General features: G+C 54.7%; 1 protein-coding gene across 1 annotated transcript in view; it reads right to left on the reverse strand.

Moving 5' to 3' along the window:
- WWTR1 (WW domain containing transcription regulator 1) overlaps positions 1-16,272 on the reverse strand; it is a 48,534-nt gene that overhangs the window by 19,931 nt on the left and 12,331 nt on the right. The window contains exon 2 of the mRNA XM_065073290.1: positions 5,948-6,108. Coding sequence (XP_064929362.1) covers positions 5,948-6,108 — 161 coding nt within the window. The remainder of the gene's footprint in view (positions 1-5,947; positions 6,109-16,272) is intronic.

The following is a 16,272-nucleotide window of genomic DNA, read 5'->3' on the forward strand; positions in this document are numbered from 1 at the left end:
AGGACACAGCTCTAGAAAGCAGCTCTGAACCACAGCTCCAGAATACAGCCCTGGAACACACACAGCTCCAGGACACAGCTCTGGAACACCGGAACACAGCTCCAGGACACAGCTCTGAACCACAGCTCCACAGCGGCTGCTGCGGCACCAGCTCCACCCGCCCAGCCCGGCACAGACGAGCCCTGTGGGTGCGCTGGAGCTCCTGTCCGGATGCCGCGTGCTTTACACGTCACCACCTGCACCCTTCCAGACACCTTCTGTACAGAATAAACGCCAGTAACATCTGTGGTCAGGTTTGTCTCCCATGTGACTGTGCCAACCTTACCGTCACTTCAAATGATTTCCCTCTTCTTTCCCTTTCAGTTCATGCCCTGACTAGACTACTCGGTTTGAATATTTGATAGAAAGTTTTTATTTCTAATGAATCTAATAAATCCATGACATTTTACCAGCTCTGGGTGCTCTGGGGAGCCCGAGGAGCCCTGGACTGCTGGGGACAGCTCAAAAGGCACCAAGGAAAATGAGCTGATCTCCAGCAAGCTCCAGCTCCCTGGGCAGAGCTTGGCACTCCCACCGCAGCCTTTCTAAGGAAAGACAGAAAACGCTGAAACCTGCTGTTGCACTTGAAAGGAGATGATAGGATGGAACCCAGCAGGGGACAAGCATTCGCCGTGCAAGCAGACAGACTTGGGGCGGCTCGAGTTCGCATCTCTTCGGGATAAAGCAAATCTGTTTTGCCAAGCGAAGCCGGTGTCTCTGGTAAACAGCCATTGCACAATTCTCCAGCTCAAAAGAGCAGTAAAAAAAACCTGGACTTTGTGGCCGCAGTTCCACCGCGGTCCATGAATTACAACTATTCAGCTGACGTCTCAAGTTCGACCCGTGTAATTTTCTTTTGGGAGTTACATGAAAAATTAAAAGAAGTTAATCTTTTTGTTTGCTTTTAAATTGATCATGATATCCTAGTGAATTCAGTTTCCCGACATTGCAGGAGACCCGTCTGTGGATGACTTTGCTGGATATATGCTAAGCGAGGATGGCTTTGCGGGTGAGAGGCTCCGCAGCCTGCCGAACCAAACCACGCAGCGCGAACTGTTTCTGCCACGTGCACAGACTGCACTGTCCAGCGCCTGGAGGTGACGGGGTCTGTCCGTGCCCTCACGGCCCGGCCCGCGCGAGCCGGCCCGCGGCAGGTGGCACGCAACGCGCTCCGACGAGAAACAAATGTCTACTGAGGTTCAAAAGAAAGAACAGCCCAGCCATATTACGGTTTTGACTCAGTCACGACACAGAAAATCAGAGCAGGCTCCCCTCCCTTCCTCCCTCTGCTCCTGCCAACAAAGAGCTGCTTGTTTCACCGATTCCCAGAAACAGCATCGGCCTTCCAACAAGGTCAGCAAAGAACGCGGCTGCTCAGCGCTGCTGCGTCTCGTTCCAAAAATCTGTAAAGCATTAAACCGAAAGGTTGTGCCGTCCCCGCGCACAGAGGCTCCTTTATTCAGATTCCTGGGCTGGAAACAGCTCTACACAAATTGCTCAACGGTTTCGACTGTTAAGCTCTGTGATAGTCTCATTTAACTTCCCTGTCTTCAGTGACCCAAATGAACAACCTGCGGGTGCAGCATCAAATGGTTCAGCAGAAGTTATTGAAAAGGTTCGAGATTTACTCTGCAAGCACTTTTAACAACAAATCAGTAACAACGAATACCAGTGGGGGCTGCTCCACTGGGTGCTAATGACCAAGTCCTGATGACGGTTATTGTTTAAAATCTGTTGTTTTGCTTGCGTTTCATGCAATCTTCAGCCTTGCATCTCACTGGCTGTGGCTCTGAGGACGCTCGCTCTGCCCTGAAGGGAAACGCTTCCAGCAGAGGAGCGTGCCCGTGTTCACGCTGGAAACGACCAGGGTTGGAAACAACACCACCACCTCTTCCGAACACACTGACCTCCCGCGTTCCTGATTGACCAGACTGTTGTTGGTTTAAAGGTCTGTGTCCTTGGAGATACCTGTATTTAATTTGCTGGTGGTGTTTAGAACTATTAGCCACTGTCCTTCAAAGATAAACAAACACTCCATTTGAGATCTGACTGATAAATTACTTCTTACAGGTTTTAACTGCAAATAACCACCCCCCGTGTTCTTTTCCGGAGCCGCGTCACAAAACTCTCACTCCCGCAGAAGGTGCAAGTCCCAGCGCCCTCGGCTCTCCGTCAGGATTACTTCGTTAGCCAGAAGCAGGTGCCATAGTTATTCACATTGACCACAACGAATGGTGTCCACGTCTTTCGGGACACCCAGTGATTAAAGGTGGCCTGGAACAGGACGCGCTTCCCTGCGCGGGTGTGAGCGCACGAGCTGCTCCCCTGGAAAAACACGTTCCTCTCCAGCTTACAGATTTGTAGCCAAATTCCCAGCCAACACGAGCCAGGCCGTGCAACATCTACACTATTCCATCCACGTCAGTTATCACCAAAAACACATCCCACCTGTTTTTAAACACTGCGGAGTGCCTGCGTTCTTATCTCCGCAGACTCACCCTGACACAGTCACCAGAACCGCACGTTATCATCCTCAAACAATAGCAGCTACACCTCGTTAATCACGGCAGGATATGGAAACTTTGCTTCATGTGTTTGTTGCTCTTAGACGGGACCATTGCACTGTTCTATTGGTTACATTTCCTGGCCAATTAAAGAAATGAAAGCAGAGGCAGCGCCACAACCCAGACCCAGCGAAATCATCGTTAGCGACGCCGCGGAGAGCTGAGCTGCTGAGACTCACGGATTAGTGTCTGTGACACGGTGGTCGGCAGCAGGGCCGCCCGCGCGAGCTCGGCCGTGCAGCGCGCGGTGCGTCCCGCTCCGGAGCCGTCCGGCCGCGGGGCCCGGGTCCCGCCGCGGGGCCGCGACGGAGCGGCGGCTGCAGCAGGAGCCGCCTCCTCCGCAGTCACAGAAACGGGGTGAGACTCGGACAGCTCCTCATCTGGAGCCTGACACGCTGAGCTACCGCGGCTGAGCTCTCCGCATCAGTGCACACACGGACCCCCGGCAGGCCTGGCCTTTCTGCACAGGCTTTGTACTGAAACTGCACATGTACATTAAAGCTAATTCATACAGAAAACATAATTACTATCAGAGGGGTTTATTATTTTATGTCAAAGTAAGTTGCAAACTGTTAAACTCGAAAAACATCTAAATGAAGACCAGATTGGGCTCACCAACTCGATGAAGAGCACAGTCACAAAATGAAATACATCTTTTTAGAACAGTCTGAAGAAAGCAGGATGAAAATAACAATGGTTTTGAGTGTTGCACAATGTTGAACAGACTACAAAACACGCAGCATTCAATTAAAGATTGTTGCAAAATAAGCTTTTTTAAGGATTGAATTTTTCCCCCTAAATCATGCTACACATGCCAAAAGCCACCCTCCACAGCCTCGCCCCGCACCAAGGGCTGTGGGGCAGAGCTGGGCCTGGCTGTGGGGCACACTGAGCCGTGGGGCAGAGCTGGGCCTGGCCTGTGGGGCACACTGAGCCGTGGGGCAGAGCTGGGCCTGGCCTGTGGGGCACACTGAGCCGTGGGGCAGAGCTGGGCCTGGCCGTGGGGCACACTGAGCCGTGGGGCAGAGCTGGGCCTGGCCGTGGGGCACACTGAGCCGTGGGGCAGAGCTGGGCCTGGCTGTGGGGCACACTGAGCCGTGGGGCAGAGCTGGGCCTGGCCTGTGGGGCACACTGAGCCGTGGGGCAGAGCTGGGCCTGGCCTGTGGGGCACACTGAGCCGTGGGGCAGAGCTGGGCCTGGCCGTGGGGCACACTGAGCCGTGGGGCAGAGCTGGGCCTGGCCGTGGGGCACACTGAGCCGTGGGGCAGAGCTGGGCCTGGCCGTGGGGCACACTGAGCCGTGGGGCAGAGCTGGGCCTGGCCGTGGGGCACACTGAGCCGTGGGGCAGAGTGAGCTGTGGGGCAGAGCTGGGCCTGGCCGTGGGGCACACTGAGCCGTGGGGCAGAGCTGTGGCCGTGGGGCCAGGCCCATCACCAGCCCCGGTGCTGCTCCCGCCTCCCCGTCCCGGCCAGCCCCAGAGCCAGCTCAGACACCCCCATCCCCGGCAAGCGCCCCAACACACCCGCCTGCCTCTGGCCTGGGGCTCCAGCACAGCTGCGGAGCTGGGTGACAACGGGTACTTAACACTGTACCCATCAGAAACACTTCACCCATCAGCTGAAAAGGACGACGTTTCAGAACCGGTGGGGAACTAATCCATGTGCAGATTCGGCACCATGTAAATGGGATTTACAGAACACTTATGAAATGCAAGAAATACAGTGTTTCTGCAAGAAATACAGTGTTTCTGGCTGTCACGTTAGAGGCTGATCATTTTCCCTGTTGCATTCCAAAAGGAAAATACATAGTTAAAAGATTTCTGTTAACGTCGCCCTTTCCTTGTGTCTCCACCTAGGAACCCCCTTAGGAGAGGACCAAGGCGAAGCGTTCAGAAGCAGCAGACGGGACAAGGCCAAACACCAGCTCAGCCGGAGCAATGTGCTGTCAGCCTCGGGACAAGTTTGCCTTTTTATTCGTGAAACCTGACTGCATTCAGTCACACTGTGTGATGAGCACAGAAACCTGCCTAGCGTGTGTTAGTTTTCTGTACATTTAACAAGATGCATCAAAGAAAGAAATACCTTCGGATGCCTTTGTTGTATAACATTTAAAAAGTAATGCTTTAAATGTCAGTAAGAAATCTAACCCTGCTGAGGTTACAAAACCAGCGTGTGCTGTGTGGAAAGGAGAAAACCAGCAGCATTTCCAAGGCATGTCCACCGATCTCAGAGAGCGTTCACTACGTGTTTCCCTGTGTCAGGCACAGGCAGACGGTGGTCTGGTGTCACTCGGCCACACGCTGTGCTGGAACTGCCCGTTTGTAAGGGCCCGTGTCCGCTTCCAGCAACCCCCGCTGAAGGAGCCCGCGAGCCGAGCGCCGGGCTGCGCAGAACACACCGTGCTTTCCATCGTCTCCCAAGAGCACAGCGAGGAAAACACATGTGTTAGTAATTGAAGCGCAGACCAGTATGCAGACCTGGAATACTCAAATCCTTTAAAGTGGCACATCTTCAAAAGAAAACCTTCTTTTGCTTCCTACAGTGCCAAAAAACGCTAGGGCAGAAATTACAGAATTATGGCCAGAAGAGCGTCCTGACCGGGTGTCCAGTTTCCACGTCTCTGGTGTCTGCGGCGCCGGCTCAGCCAGGCCTGGCTTGGAGCTCCGCTCCCCCCTCCCCCCAAAAAAGAGCCCAAACCCACCCCACAGCACCATGGCGAACAAGCAGAGCAGTCACAAAGCTGCGGGCTCTGAGCTGCAGCCGCACGGGGGACCGAGCGCACGCCTGTCACCTACAGCGCTTCGCACAGGAAGACTTGACAGTTACGCAGTGGGTTTGCAGAGCCTTCACACCACCGCTGGATGGAAAACACGGGAAAACTTGGGTTTGTACGGGCAACACTGCACCAAAAAATTGTCACGGAGGGTCTAAAATAAAATGCATGATACGTCAGAACTTCTCAAGCAGTACGGATTCACTCGCTGCCAGTCTACACAGGGAAACATACGGAAAGCAGAGAACACCCTGTTGGGCAGATGGCAGAACCAGAGCTCCCTTCTTGGAGCAGAAATGATCTGGCAGCCCAACCAGCAAAAGGCGGCTCGCCCTGGGTGTGCTGAGCACCGAACTGCAGCACCCACCGAGCCTGGGCCATGGCCACGGGCCTCTGAGAGACAGAACCGCGGCACTCACCGAGCCTGGGCCGGGCCACGGGCCTCTGCAGAACCAAACCGCAGCACTCACCGAGCCTGGGCCAGGCCACGGGCCTCTGCAGAACCGAACCGCGGCACTCACCGAGCCTGGGCCGGGCCACGGGCCTCTGCAGAACCGAACCGCGGCACTCACCGAGGCTGGGCTGGGCCACGGGCTGGGCCACGGGCTGTCCCATCGCCATGGGCCTCTGCGGGACCGCCGGGGAGCTGGCTGCTGGGTGCTGGCTCATGTGGTTCAGTGGCTGGGCCAGAGCTTTGCGAGGATCTTGCCATGTTGTGATTTTTTCTATGTGACTGAGAAAGAAAAGATAAAACAGAAACTTAATACAAACTACCCGAGTATATTATATACGTGGTTACACATAACGTCATGATGCGGTGAGTTCTCGACAGCCCCGGCGGGACCCAGCGCGGTGCCGCTCCCCGGCGGTGCCATCCCGGCATCGTGGGGACACGAGCTGTCCTTAGACACCACAGAACACTGTGGACAGCGTGGCCAGACGGAGCTCGCCATGTGGCACTGGCCCTTTCTGTGGCACCGGCCCGCCACGCAGCACCAGCCCTCCCTGTGGCACCGGCCCTCCCTGCGGCACCGGCGCCGTGGGGCAAGAGCAAGCAACGGCTGGTTGTGACCAGAACGTATGGCTGTGATCACTGTGCTGACTTGGCTTTACCCAGTTCATAAAGGCTGTGAAACGTCAGACACCGCTTATTTAACAACCCCAGAGAGCAGAACTGAAAACCCAACAGTTCCCTGAAATCGGCACCAGGATTCTAAAATGAAGGGCTTGGTTCCAGGCCAGAGACACCTCCCCGCCCCGACTTCCATTGTTAATGTAAACCCCTCCCCCTCCTTTCTACATGGGTATTGAAAAGATTACGTTAAACCTTTGCAGAAACAGGTAACGGTTCATCCTGCGTGAAAGGTATTGAATGCACACTGCTAGAACAGATTTAGGCCCAGCATCCTCCATTTCATACAGGAGAATGAAAGAAAACATAGCAAAGAATTAGTCTTTCATAGATTCTTACAGCCTCCTGCGTATCAGCAGTGACAAAATTCAATTCAGAAGAGCCTCTTTTTTCTGAAGGCCAATGGGGAAACCATTAAACATCACAGATGTATTTCAAACACTAAAACGCAGAATACTGTCCTAAAATCCAGGGCCTTCACCCCAGAATCAGTCCAGAGGCAGTTCCAGCGCTCAGTCCCCCTCGGCCAGGGTCCGTCCCAGCCCGTGACAAACGCCCCACGCACGCCGTGCAGGCCCCGCGACAGAGCCGGCACCGCGAGGGGCCCAGGAGCAGCGCCAGCCCCGGGCTGCCCCACGGCACCCTGGTGCTTTCAGAGAACCGGGACACGGTCCCGCCGCAGAGCGAGCTGGGCTGAGGGCCAAGGCTGCCTTGTCCCCAGCACTGTGTCCCGCCCCCAGCCCTGTGTCCCGTCCCCAGCCCTGTGTCCCCAGCCCTGTGTCCGGTCCCCGGTCTGCGCCGTCCCTCGGGGCTGACAGCGGTGGCCCCGCGCAGGCCGGGCTGGGGGACGGAGCCGCGTGGCCAGCGCTCCTCTCACTGTGCTCCGTTTCGCGGGGCTGCAGCAGGAAGGGAGAGGCAACTCGGAGCCTCGGTGGCCAAGAGCAGCGTTTCTGGCTGGGAACCCACACCCTGCTGCCACTGCTTATTCCACCCCGCAAAAATCAATTCCGCTCGTACGTGTGAAATCTCATTGTAACGAGGAGCATTTACTCAGTTCTGCAATGAGTATCTGTACACAAGAAATAAAAACACTATGGAGAGAAGCCGAAATACCCTTATCTGGGGTCGTATCAATCCAGCTGTTCCTTGTTTTATTCTTTCCAGAACTACTAATCCCAGCAGGATTTTCTTCTTGGCACACATCACGTCGCCTGCAACAATGGGACGGAGAACAAAGCTCCAGGCACAGGCCAAATCCTGCGCCACCGCGGGACTGCGCTGCTGGGGAGCTGGACACAGCGGAACCCGCGCGGCTCCGGAACCCGAGCTCAGCGCTGGTCCTGCGCAAAGACGCCACCGAGTTCGCCCCTGCTCCAGCGTCCCCAAGCACGGAACTGTGTGTCAGTTTCACCCGCTCTATCAATGGAGTTAGATTGATAGAAATCACTTCACACACTGAATTCTGGTGTAGCAGCACCTACACAGAAAGATAATCCATTACACTAAATCTGGCTAACTTAATACTTCATAAATACCACACGAACACCTTTCCTTCAGTCCTAAGAGCTGTATTCTGTTTCTGTAAATTTTAAGAAGTTTCCCCTTCCCTTAACAAAAAACCAAGTTTCTATCATTGCCAGTTTACACTTTTGATCTTTGCGTATTTTTCTCTAAATGCCAATAACATTTTCACTTTCTAAAGTTTCTCACAAAATGGCACCAGAAATACCTAAATGATGTTTTTCAGTTTCCTTGTAATCTTTACTGACAGGCGGGGGGGAGAACACAATACGGAGCAACAAAATGGTTTTAAATGTACATGGATAAGCGGTGCTGGTCCCATTTGAACAGACTCGCTGTGCCAGGTAGCACTGCACTGATCGCTCGACCAAAGATGAAGCTGAAACTCAGCGACAGAACAAGTCTGAAAAATACCAATTCCATGAGTGCTCTAAATCTCAAGAATTTGCTCTTTTATTATTATTATCTATACATACATCTGTATTATCTCTTCTATTGCATGCCATTTTCTGTTCACATCCACACGCGTTATCCAAAGGGACGGCCTGAGAGGTTGGGCGAGAACCAGTGAAATCGTCTTGGCTGCACTTTGGAGACACGTGTCTCCATTACGTGGGTATGAGCCCCACACGTGAAGATCTCTGGCCTGATCTATAATGCTGAAGTTTCACTATGAAGTCAAGAAAACTGCTATGTAGAATCATGGCAAACTTCTAAGACTTGTTTTCATAAGATTCTTACTTCAGGAATATTCAAACGCATTACAAAGTAGCCCCAAAATATATATTCCAATTCTGACTTTCAGGTTTTTCAGAAGCAATATTTACATTTCTTATTGCTATAATCCTAGTACCAGAGCAGGCCATTTCCGAAGCAAGCAGGGAGGAAAGAGGAGACTCCTTTCAGCTTCTGTTTCTCAGATGAGACCGACGGGGGGTGTCCGTAGCAAGGGAGAAGCTTTGAAAACGGGATTTCTGAGAAGCCTTAGCTGGAGGCTGCTACTGCTCCCCAGACTGGAGAAATTAAACATGTACAGCTCGAAGGAGGCACATCAGCACCGCCCGAAAACACCACCCAGCACGCTGTTTAAGTGCCCCCGCCTGCCCAAATCACGGCGTTTCACCGCCCAGAAGTGAGCGGCATCCCAACGGTGCTGGCCACAGGAAAACCGCAACGCGTGCTTGGATCTGAACAGCTCCGGGTTTCAGAACACCAGGACGTTCTGACTCCGTCCCACCGCTGTACCTGGTCTGCCTCCCGCTCCCAGGGCCGGTGCTGCCCACGCACTAGACCGGGCTCTGCCGGCCCCAGCACGGCGGCTCAGCTCAGCCAGCTCAGCTCAGCCAGCTCAGCTCGGCTCAGCTTGGCTCGGCTCGGCTCAGCTCAGCTCAGCTCAGCTCAGCTCGGCTAAGCTCAGCTCGGCTCGGCTCGGCTGGCTCAGCTCAGCCAGCTCAGCTCAGCTCAGCTCAGCTCAGCTCAGATCTGCCAGCTCAGCTCGGCTCGGCTCGGCTCGGCTCTGCCAGCTCAGCTCAGCTCAGCTCAGCTCAGCTCCGCCAGCTCAGCTCGGCTCAGCTCAGCTCAGCTCAGCCCAGCTCAGCTCCGCTGGCTTGGCTCAGCTCAGCTCAGCTCAGCTCGGCTCGGCTCAGGTCAGCTCAGCTCCACTGGCTCGGCTCGGCTCAGCTCAGCTCAGCTCAGCTTGGCTCAGCTCAGCTCAGCTCAACTCCACCAGCTCAGCTCAGCTCAGCTCAGCTCAGCTCAGCTCCGCTGGCTTGGCTCAGCTCAGCTCAGCTCCACTGGCTCGGCTCGGCTCAGCTCAGCTCAGCTCAGCTTGGCTCAGCTCAGCTCAACTCAGCCAACTCAGCTCAGCTCCGCTGGCTCGGCTCGGCTCAGCTCAGCTCCGCTGGCTCGGCTCAGCTCAGCCAGCTCAGCTCAGCTCAGCCAGCTCAGCTCAGTTCAGCTCCACTGGCTTGGCTCAGCTCAGCTCGGTTCAGCTCTGCCAGCTCAGCTCAGCTCAGCTCAGCTCAGCTCAGGTCCGCCAGCTCAGCTTGGCTCAGCTCGGCTCAGCTCAGCTTGGCTCAGCTCAGCTCGGCTCCGCCGGCTCGGCTCAGCTCAACTCAGCTCAGCTCCACCAGCAGCGGCACGGAGCCCACTCACCCTCCCGCTCCTCGTGCTAACCCCGACAACAAATGGATCTCAGCAGATTCTAGTTTAAAACCTTTTCTTTCCAGCATGAGGAAATTCAGATCTATTAATTTTTAAAAGTTTAAGGGGAATTGAGGAGAAGTAACTGATTTTAAATACATTCTTCCATAAGCGTGCTCTCACCTGAAATAACAGTTTGGCTAACGCTGCAGTGCTCGCATGGGGTCCTTTGTCAGGGCTTTGTCCCAGGGACTGAGAGTGGATTTTGGACTGAGCCACATCAAAGCAAAGCTGCTCCAGGGCCGGGGGAAGCTGGTGACTCAGAGCAGCAGCAGCCGCCCCGTGCCCTGAGTCACCGAGCGCCGCAGCGGGGCCGGGGCTCGCGCCGCGCCGGAGAACGGCGGAGAACGGCAGAGCGCCCGGGCACCGCTGCCGGCCGCACCGCCGCTGCTCCGCCCGGGAGCCTGTCCACACCTCCGCGAGCGCAGCCAAAGCATTGCCCAACCTCTTCTCTCCGTCCTCCGCTCCTCGTAAACAAAGACGGGACAAAAAGGAGCTTGTCCCAAGTAAGAGTCCACTCACTGTGCTCTCGTGCCGCATCATGTGACAGACACACTTTTAAACAGACGGAAAGTTTCTTGAGTTTATGAAAACGACCTCAGGGCCACAAGATCCCAGTCTGTTGTGTGACCCTGCTCACGGCACTGCGGGTGCTGGTGAAACTGCAGCCGTAGCCAGGCCCCGCAGCACTGCGGTCACCATCACCACGACCGATCCGGCAGCAAAGCTCTGTATCAGCCTCCGATGGCTTAGAAACGCACGTTACACTGAGCCGGTCTAAAGCAGCTCCTGACACGAGCCCGCAAGCCAGAGCAGCTTGGCCCTCCCGCCCGGCCGCGCGCCCACCACGGCTCCCCCTCGGGGATCCTCCCGAGCAGGACCTGCTCAGCCTGGCCTCTGACCACCAGCACCAGGAGTCAGCTGGCCCGGGATCCGCAGGGACCAGGACCCATAGCAGCGGCCCCCCCGCACCATGGCTGCCGCTTCGGCACGGCCCCCCCACCGCCCCGGGACAAGAACCGCGAATAGCAAAGGAAAACCCGCTCATTTTCATTTCGTTAGCCTGGCATCTTCCAACATCGTATAAAGAAAAGTTGATAGGTCTGTTTCTCTTCCAGGTACTTGAAGAAGAATGCTATCACCTTCTTTCTCGTACATACAAGTGGAATGTACACTTATTTTTAGATGGGTCCCATCTCGTCTACAAAGACATGTTTGAAATAAAGAGTTCTTCTAACAAAATGTAGCGACGGCAGCACAGGAGAACCCGGACAGGATGAGCTACCCTGGTGTACAGACAGCGCAGACCCCGAGCCCCGGCCAGGGCTGCGCTGCGGGCACAGGTACCAGGCGCCGGCGCACTGACCAGCGGGTGACGTTATCCTTGCAGGGGACGGGACGTCCCGAGGCCCTGGGACACACCACGGGACACCCGGGCTGCTGCAGGTGAAACAAAGGCACAGATATAAAGTCTACTCTATTCTTGCGTGGTTCTAAATCACGAACAACACACGAGGCGGTGTAAGGTCAGAGTTCGGTCTCGGCAGATCGCACTGGAACATTCAGGAGCAGGTGGCCCAGCGCTCTCTCGGGCAGCAGGTCTTGTGGTATGGTGGCCACAGGCCACGGGCACAGCCTGCGCTGCCGGCTCCTGTGCCAGCCCAGCAGCCCAACGGGCAACGAAGGGACAGCTGGTCACCCTGCCGGACTCGGGAAACAGGCCCTGCTGGTTATTTCAGCTGGATTCACACAGCGATCTCATGGACACCGCAGCCCCAGGACCACTAGTGACAAGAAAACGGAGACAAAGGTTTGGCAATAGCAGGGCAGGATCCGGCCGCTCCGTCCAGCAGCGCCCTGCAGCCACAACAGCTCGCACCGTGACACGGCTGGCTTAGGCTCCGCCTGGCTCAGATCCAGCTGCACTCCGCCACTTTGGACAGAGGGAGGAACGGGAAAGGTGAATGGAAATCTACAGCAACATTTTCATTTTCTACTAAAAACAGACATTTCTGAACATGTGTTACCTGATCCGTAGTGCGAAGAACTGCTAGAACTCCCCTGCCCCACACGGGGGGCACGTGTGGCCCTGGGGCTCCCTGCCCGCTGCACCCTGCCCAGCGCACCCAGCGCACCCTGCCCGCTGCACCCTGCCCGCTGCACCCTGCCCAGCGCACCCAGCGCACCCTGCCCGCTGCACCCTGCCCAGCGCACCCTGCCCGCTGCACCCTGCCCAGCGCACCCAGCGCACCCTGCCCGCTGCACCCTGCCCAGCGCACCCAGCGCACCCTGCCCGCCGTGTCCTCCGCACAACGGCTATCTTCCCACTTCAGCATTTACTTATCTGCTGACATTACTCACTGCTCACCAGGAAAGCGAAAAAGCTTGCCTTACTCAAAGCCAAAATGTTAATAGTGTTTTGCAAAAGGTCACATGTGCCGTCTATACACGTGAAGAGAAAATACCTATTGGGCTGAGGAGCTTAAAGCCGCGTGCTGTTGATTTCACTTACACTGTTCGACAGTGGGAAATAGTAAGATTTTATCCTACATTACATCACTCAAAGCGCACAAACACACATAAAGTGCAGTGTCTCCCGGTGACTTCTCTTTGGAAGTGCAGCAATTAACAACTAACGTTCAAGAGTTAACTACTCCCTGCTGCCGCAGGTTGGAGGGGCGGCTGCAGGACTGCGGCTCAGCTGATACAACCGTGGCACTTGCTGTTTCAGACACGGGTAATGTTTCATGAAAATTTCATGAAGCTGTAACAAGGAGACACAATGTAATTATTAAACTGAACCACGCACTTTGTTCTCCTACTGCATGTCCATCGTAATTTCCAATCTGGAAGCTGGAACATTACAGAAGTCTTTGAATATTTATTACCCTGTGCTGAGTACTAATTGAAATAACTCCTTCGGTGGCCCGAGTGGCTCCTTCCCTGACCTGGGTTCAGCTCTGTCCGCCGCGGGGAGGAGAACGGGAGGAATGTCCTGCACCCCCGTCCCCGACCGACCCGTTGTGAGCGCGCTGGCGCCCGACTAACACTGAACCACTTACACAAATGGAACAAAACACCCTTTGAGCTCTACGGACAACTTAACCTTCAGAATTTGGATGAAATCCCAATTCTTGTGAGGAAAAAAGCATATGTTCTATAGAACATTGTCATTGGATTTTTTAATGTATAAAACATATAATGACATTAATGCCTTTGTTTACTTGAGGAGTGCCTGTAGCACTCGTATTTAAAGAGACATATTGGGGATTCTTTTAAAATCATATTTATTTTAGTAACAACCTGAAGACCAAACACTGTGCTGTGAGAGCTACCCGGCTTTTGCAGACCCGTGGGGTTACAGACATTGCTGAACGGGTTACGGTCGGGTCACCGTCAGCGCCTGATGGACTCTATGAAAGCAATGGCAAACCCATCTCTCACCAACATCCTCCCTGCTCTTCCGTGCTACACATTTAGGGGGCTTCTCAGAACATGGGAACATTTCAAGGGTTCCATCTCTCACAAGTGAAAAATCCCACCACTTCTTCCAGTGAACTGACTCACAGGAAACAAACTGGAACTGGCTGAATTTCTGCCAGTGTCTGGGGGTTTACACATTTTTAAAACATTAAAAGCTCCTTGCTTTTCATTCTGAAGGTCAGCTTAGAATATAAGAGGTTTAATAAAGACGTGGTGTGTTTCCCGGCCGGGTCGGCCGCTGCCCCGAGCTCACTCGGCCGCACCTCGGGGGTTACGCGCTGCAAGCGCCCGTCCCTCGCTCCGCTGCGCCAAGATGGGACCGGGCTGCAAAGAACCTCTGCAGGAGACCTTTACCAAACTTCCACTCCCAAACCCTGGCTGCAGCTCTTCAGAAAGTGTCAGTACACAAAGGTCAGGAGGTGCCAGTACACAAAGGTGTCCTGCTCACAAGGGTTACTTCTCGTGGTGGAGGTGATCAGCGAGCAATGAATTTCTGTTGGACCCTACTTCTGCCTTCCATCTGACGAGCTGATTAGATCCCGTGGAAAACAAGGCAGCACAAATAACCATACAGATCGCCAGGGTTCACAACGTTGGCCTTTCACAATCTCAAAGTCCTGCGTATCCAGGAAATCCTGCCAGACAGTCCCTGTTTGCAAACGGTTGGGAAACGGGATCGTTCGCCACGAAAAACAGATGAAAAGCAGGATCTGGTTAAGAGACCACGTCTTTGCCCAAACAAAACCCTTCCAAAGTAAAGAAGCAAGGTCTGGCGGCGAGAGCTGAGGAGCCGGGACAGCTCGGCACTGCTGCTCCCGTACGCAACCGCAGAGTTTAAAATGAGGCCAGAATTCGAAAGGAGGCTTAGCTGAGCACGAGGAGCTGCTGTCAGCGCTGACGCTGTGGTAATATTCCAGTCAAACATCGTCTGTTTGAAAGAGAATCTGTCTTTTTAAGATTTCCGTGTAAATGTGGACAAGCAAGACTTGCCCTGGGCTGAGAACGACGTACAAAGCAATCAGACATGTAACTATGTGGGCGCTTGGCTTTGAGAGACTCAGCCGCAAAATAAAACACTTTAGGCCTGGAATTTATAAGACATGTTTGTCACCCACAACCAAATGTTATCTTAAATAAGGGATTTTGAATATACATCTGCCTAACTGTGCCCACAAATCAGACAGCCAGACTATGAATTCTTTCATTTTATGAGAGAGACACGTTTGGAACCTCAGAGATGGAGGAAAACTACAGATGCCAACATAGTTTCAGTGTCAATCGCCCATCGCTAGAAAAGGACGGACCCGACGGGAGGCGCCCGAGGCACCCACAGCCCGGCACAGCTGCCGGGGCGCCGCGGAGCTGGCAGCACGGCCCACGGTCACGGCGCGCGGGAAGGGGTGAGGAGGCGCGAAGGAGAACATGCGGGGCACCCAGGTCCTTACTAACTGTGAGCTCCTCGTCCCGTGCAGGGAATGAGTCAAGAAGATGGGGAAGTAAGGTGCAAGAGCACAACTAGACAGCTTCAGCTGTCAAAATAACGGCTGCGTTGGGAAATAAAAGGAGGGAGGTAAAAATAATGGCTGCGCAGGGAAATAAAACTGGAGCTAACAGAGCAGCGGGAAGTTTTACAGAAAAAATGAGGCTAACAGGCCTAGTTACTGTAAATGTGAACAACAAAGGAGGGGAAGGGAAACGATGCATTGAGAAATCATAATTGTCCAGGCACTAAATTGCTTGCAAGCTGTACACAAGTTTCAAGTGCCACTGATCTTTTTCTATGTAGGATGCACGCCTGGCTTCTGTTTCCAAAGAAGGGAGTTGCCAGCCATGCAGCTCGTAGAAAGCAGCTAACTGGGCCAGCAGGCAGCCCGGCAGCACAGTCAGCTGGAGACCAGCCGGAGACACCCAGCACACCCTGAACCGAGGGCAGCTGAACCCTGAGCCTGGCGCGGCCGTGGCGGCAGCACCGGCGCCGTGTCAGCACCGGCGCCATGTCTGCACCGACACCATGTCAGCACCAGCGCCGTGTCAGCACCGGCGCCATGTCAGCACCGACACCATGTCAGCACCGACACCATGTCAGCACCGGCGCCGTGTCAGCACCAGTGCCATGGTGCCATGGTACCGTGTCAGCACCAGCGCCGTGTCAGCACCAGCGCCATGGTGCCACGGTACCGTGTCAGCACCAGCGCCGTGTCAGCACCAGTGCCATGGTGCCATGGTACCGTGTCAGCACCGGTGCCGTGGTGCCGTGTCCCACCAGGGTGGCCGCCTCGCTGGCCTGCAGCAGCACCACCCGGGCACGGGAACTTGCACGGCCCGCTGAGCTGCACCGGGAGCCACTGTGCAGGGGCATCTGACCACCAAACCCAGCGAGAGAGTGGTGGCGTCGGCAGAAGCAAACATACTTGGAGTTTCAATGCAACCATGCAGCCACAGCGCTGTGGTCAGAGAAATAATGGTGGTTATTCCCAGAACGAGTGATTTTCACAGATGTTCCCACAGAAAGGAGTTGCAATAGCACAATGTTCTGTCTGTACCTCGTTCACCAGAAGT

This window comes from Columba livia, chromosome 9 (assembly GCF_036013475.1).
Source record: "Columba livia isolate bColLiv1 breed racing homer chromosome 9, bColLiv1.pat.W.v2, whole genome shotgun sequence".
Taxonomy (NCBI): Eukaryota; Metazoa; Chordata; class Aves; order Columbiformes; family Columbidae; genus Columba; species Columba livia.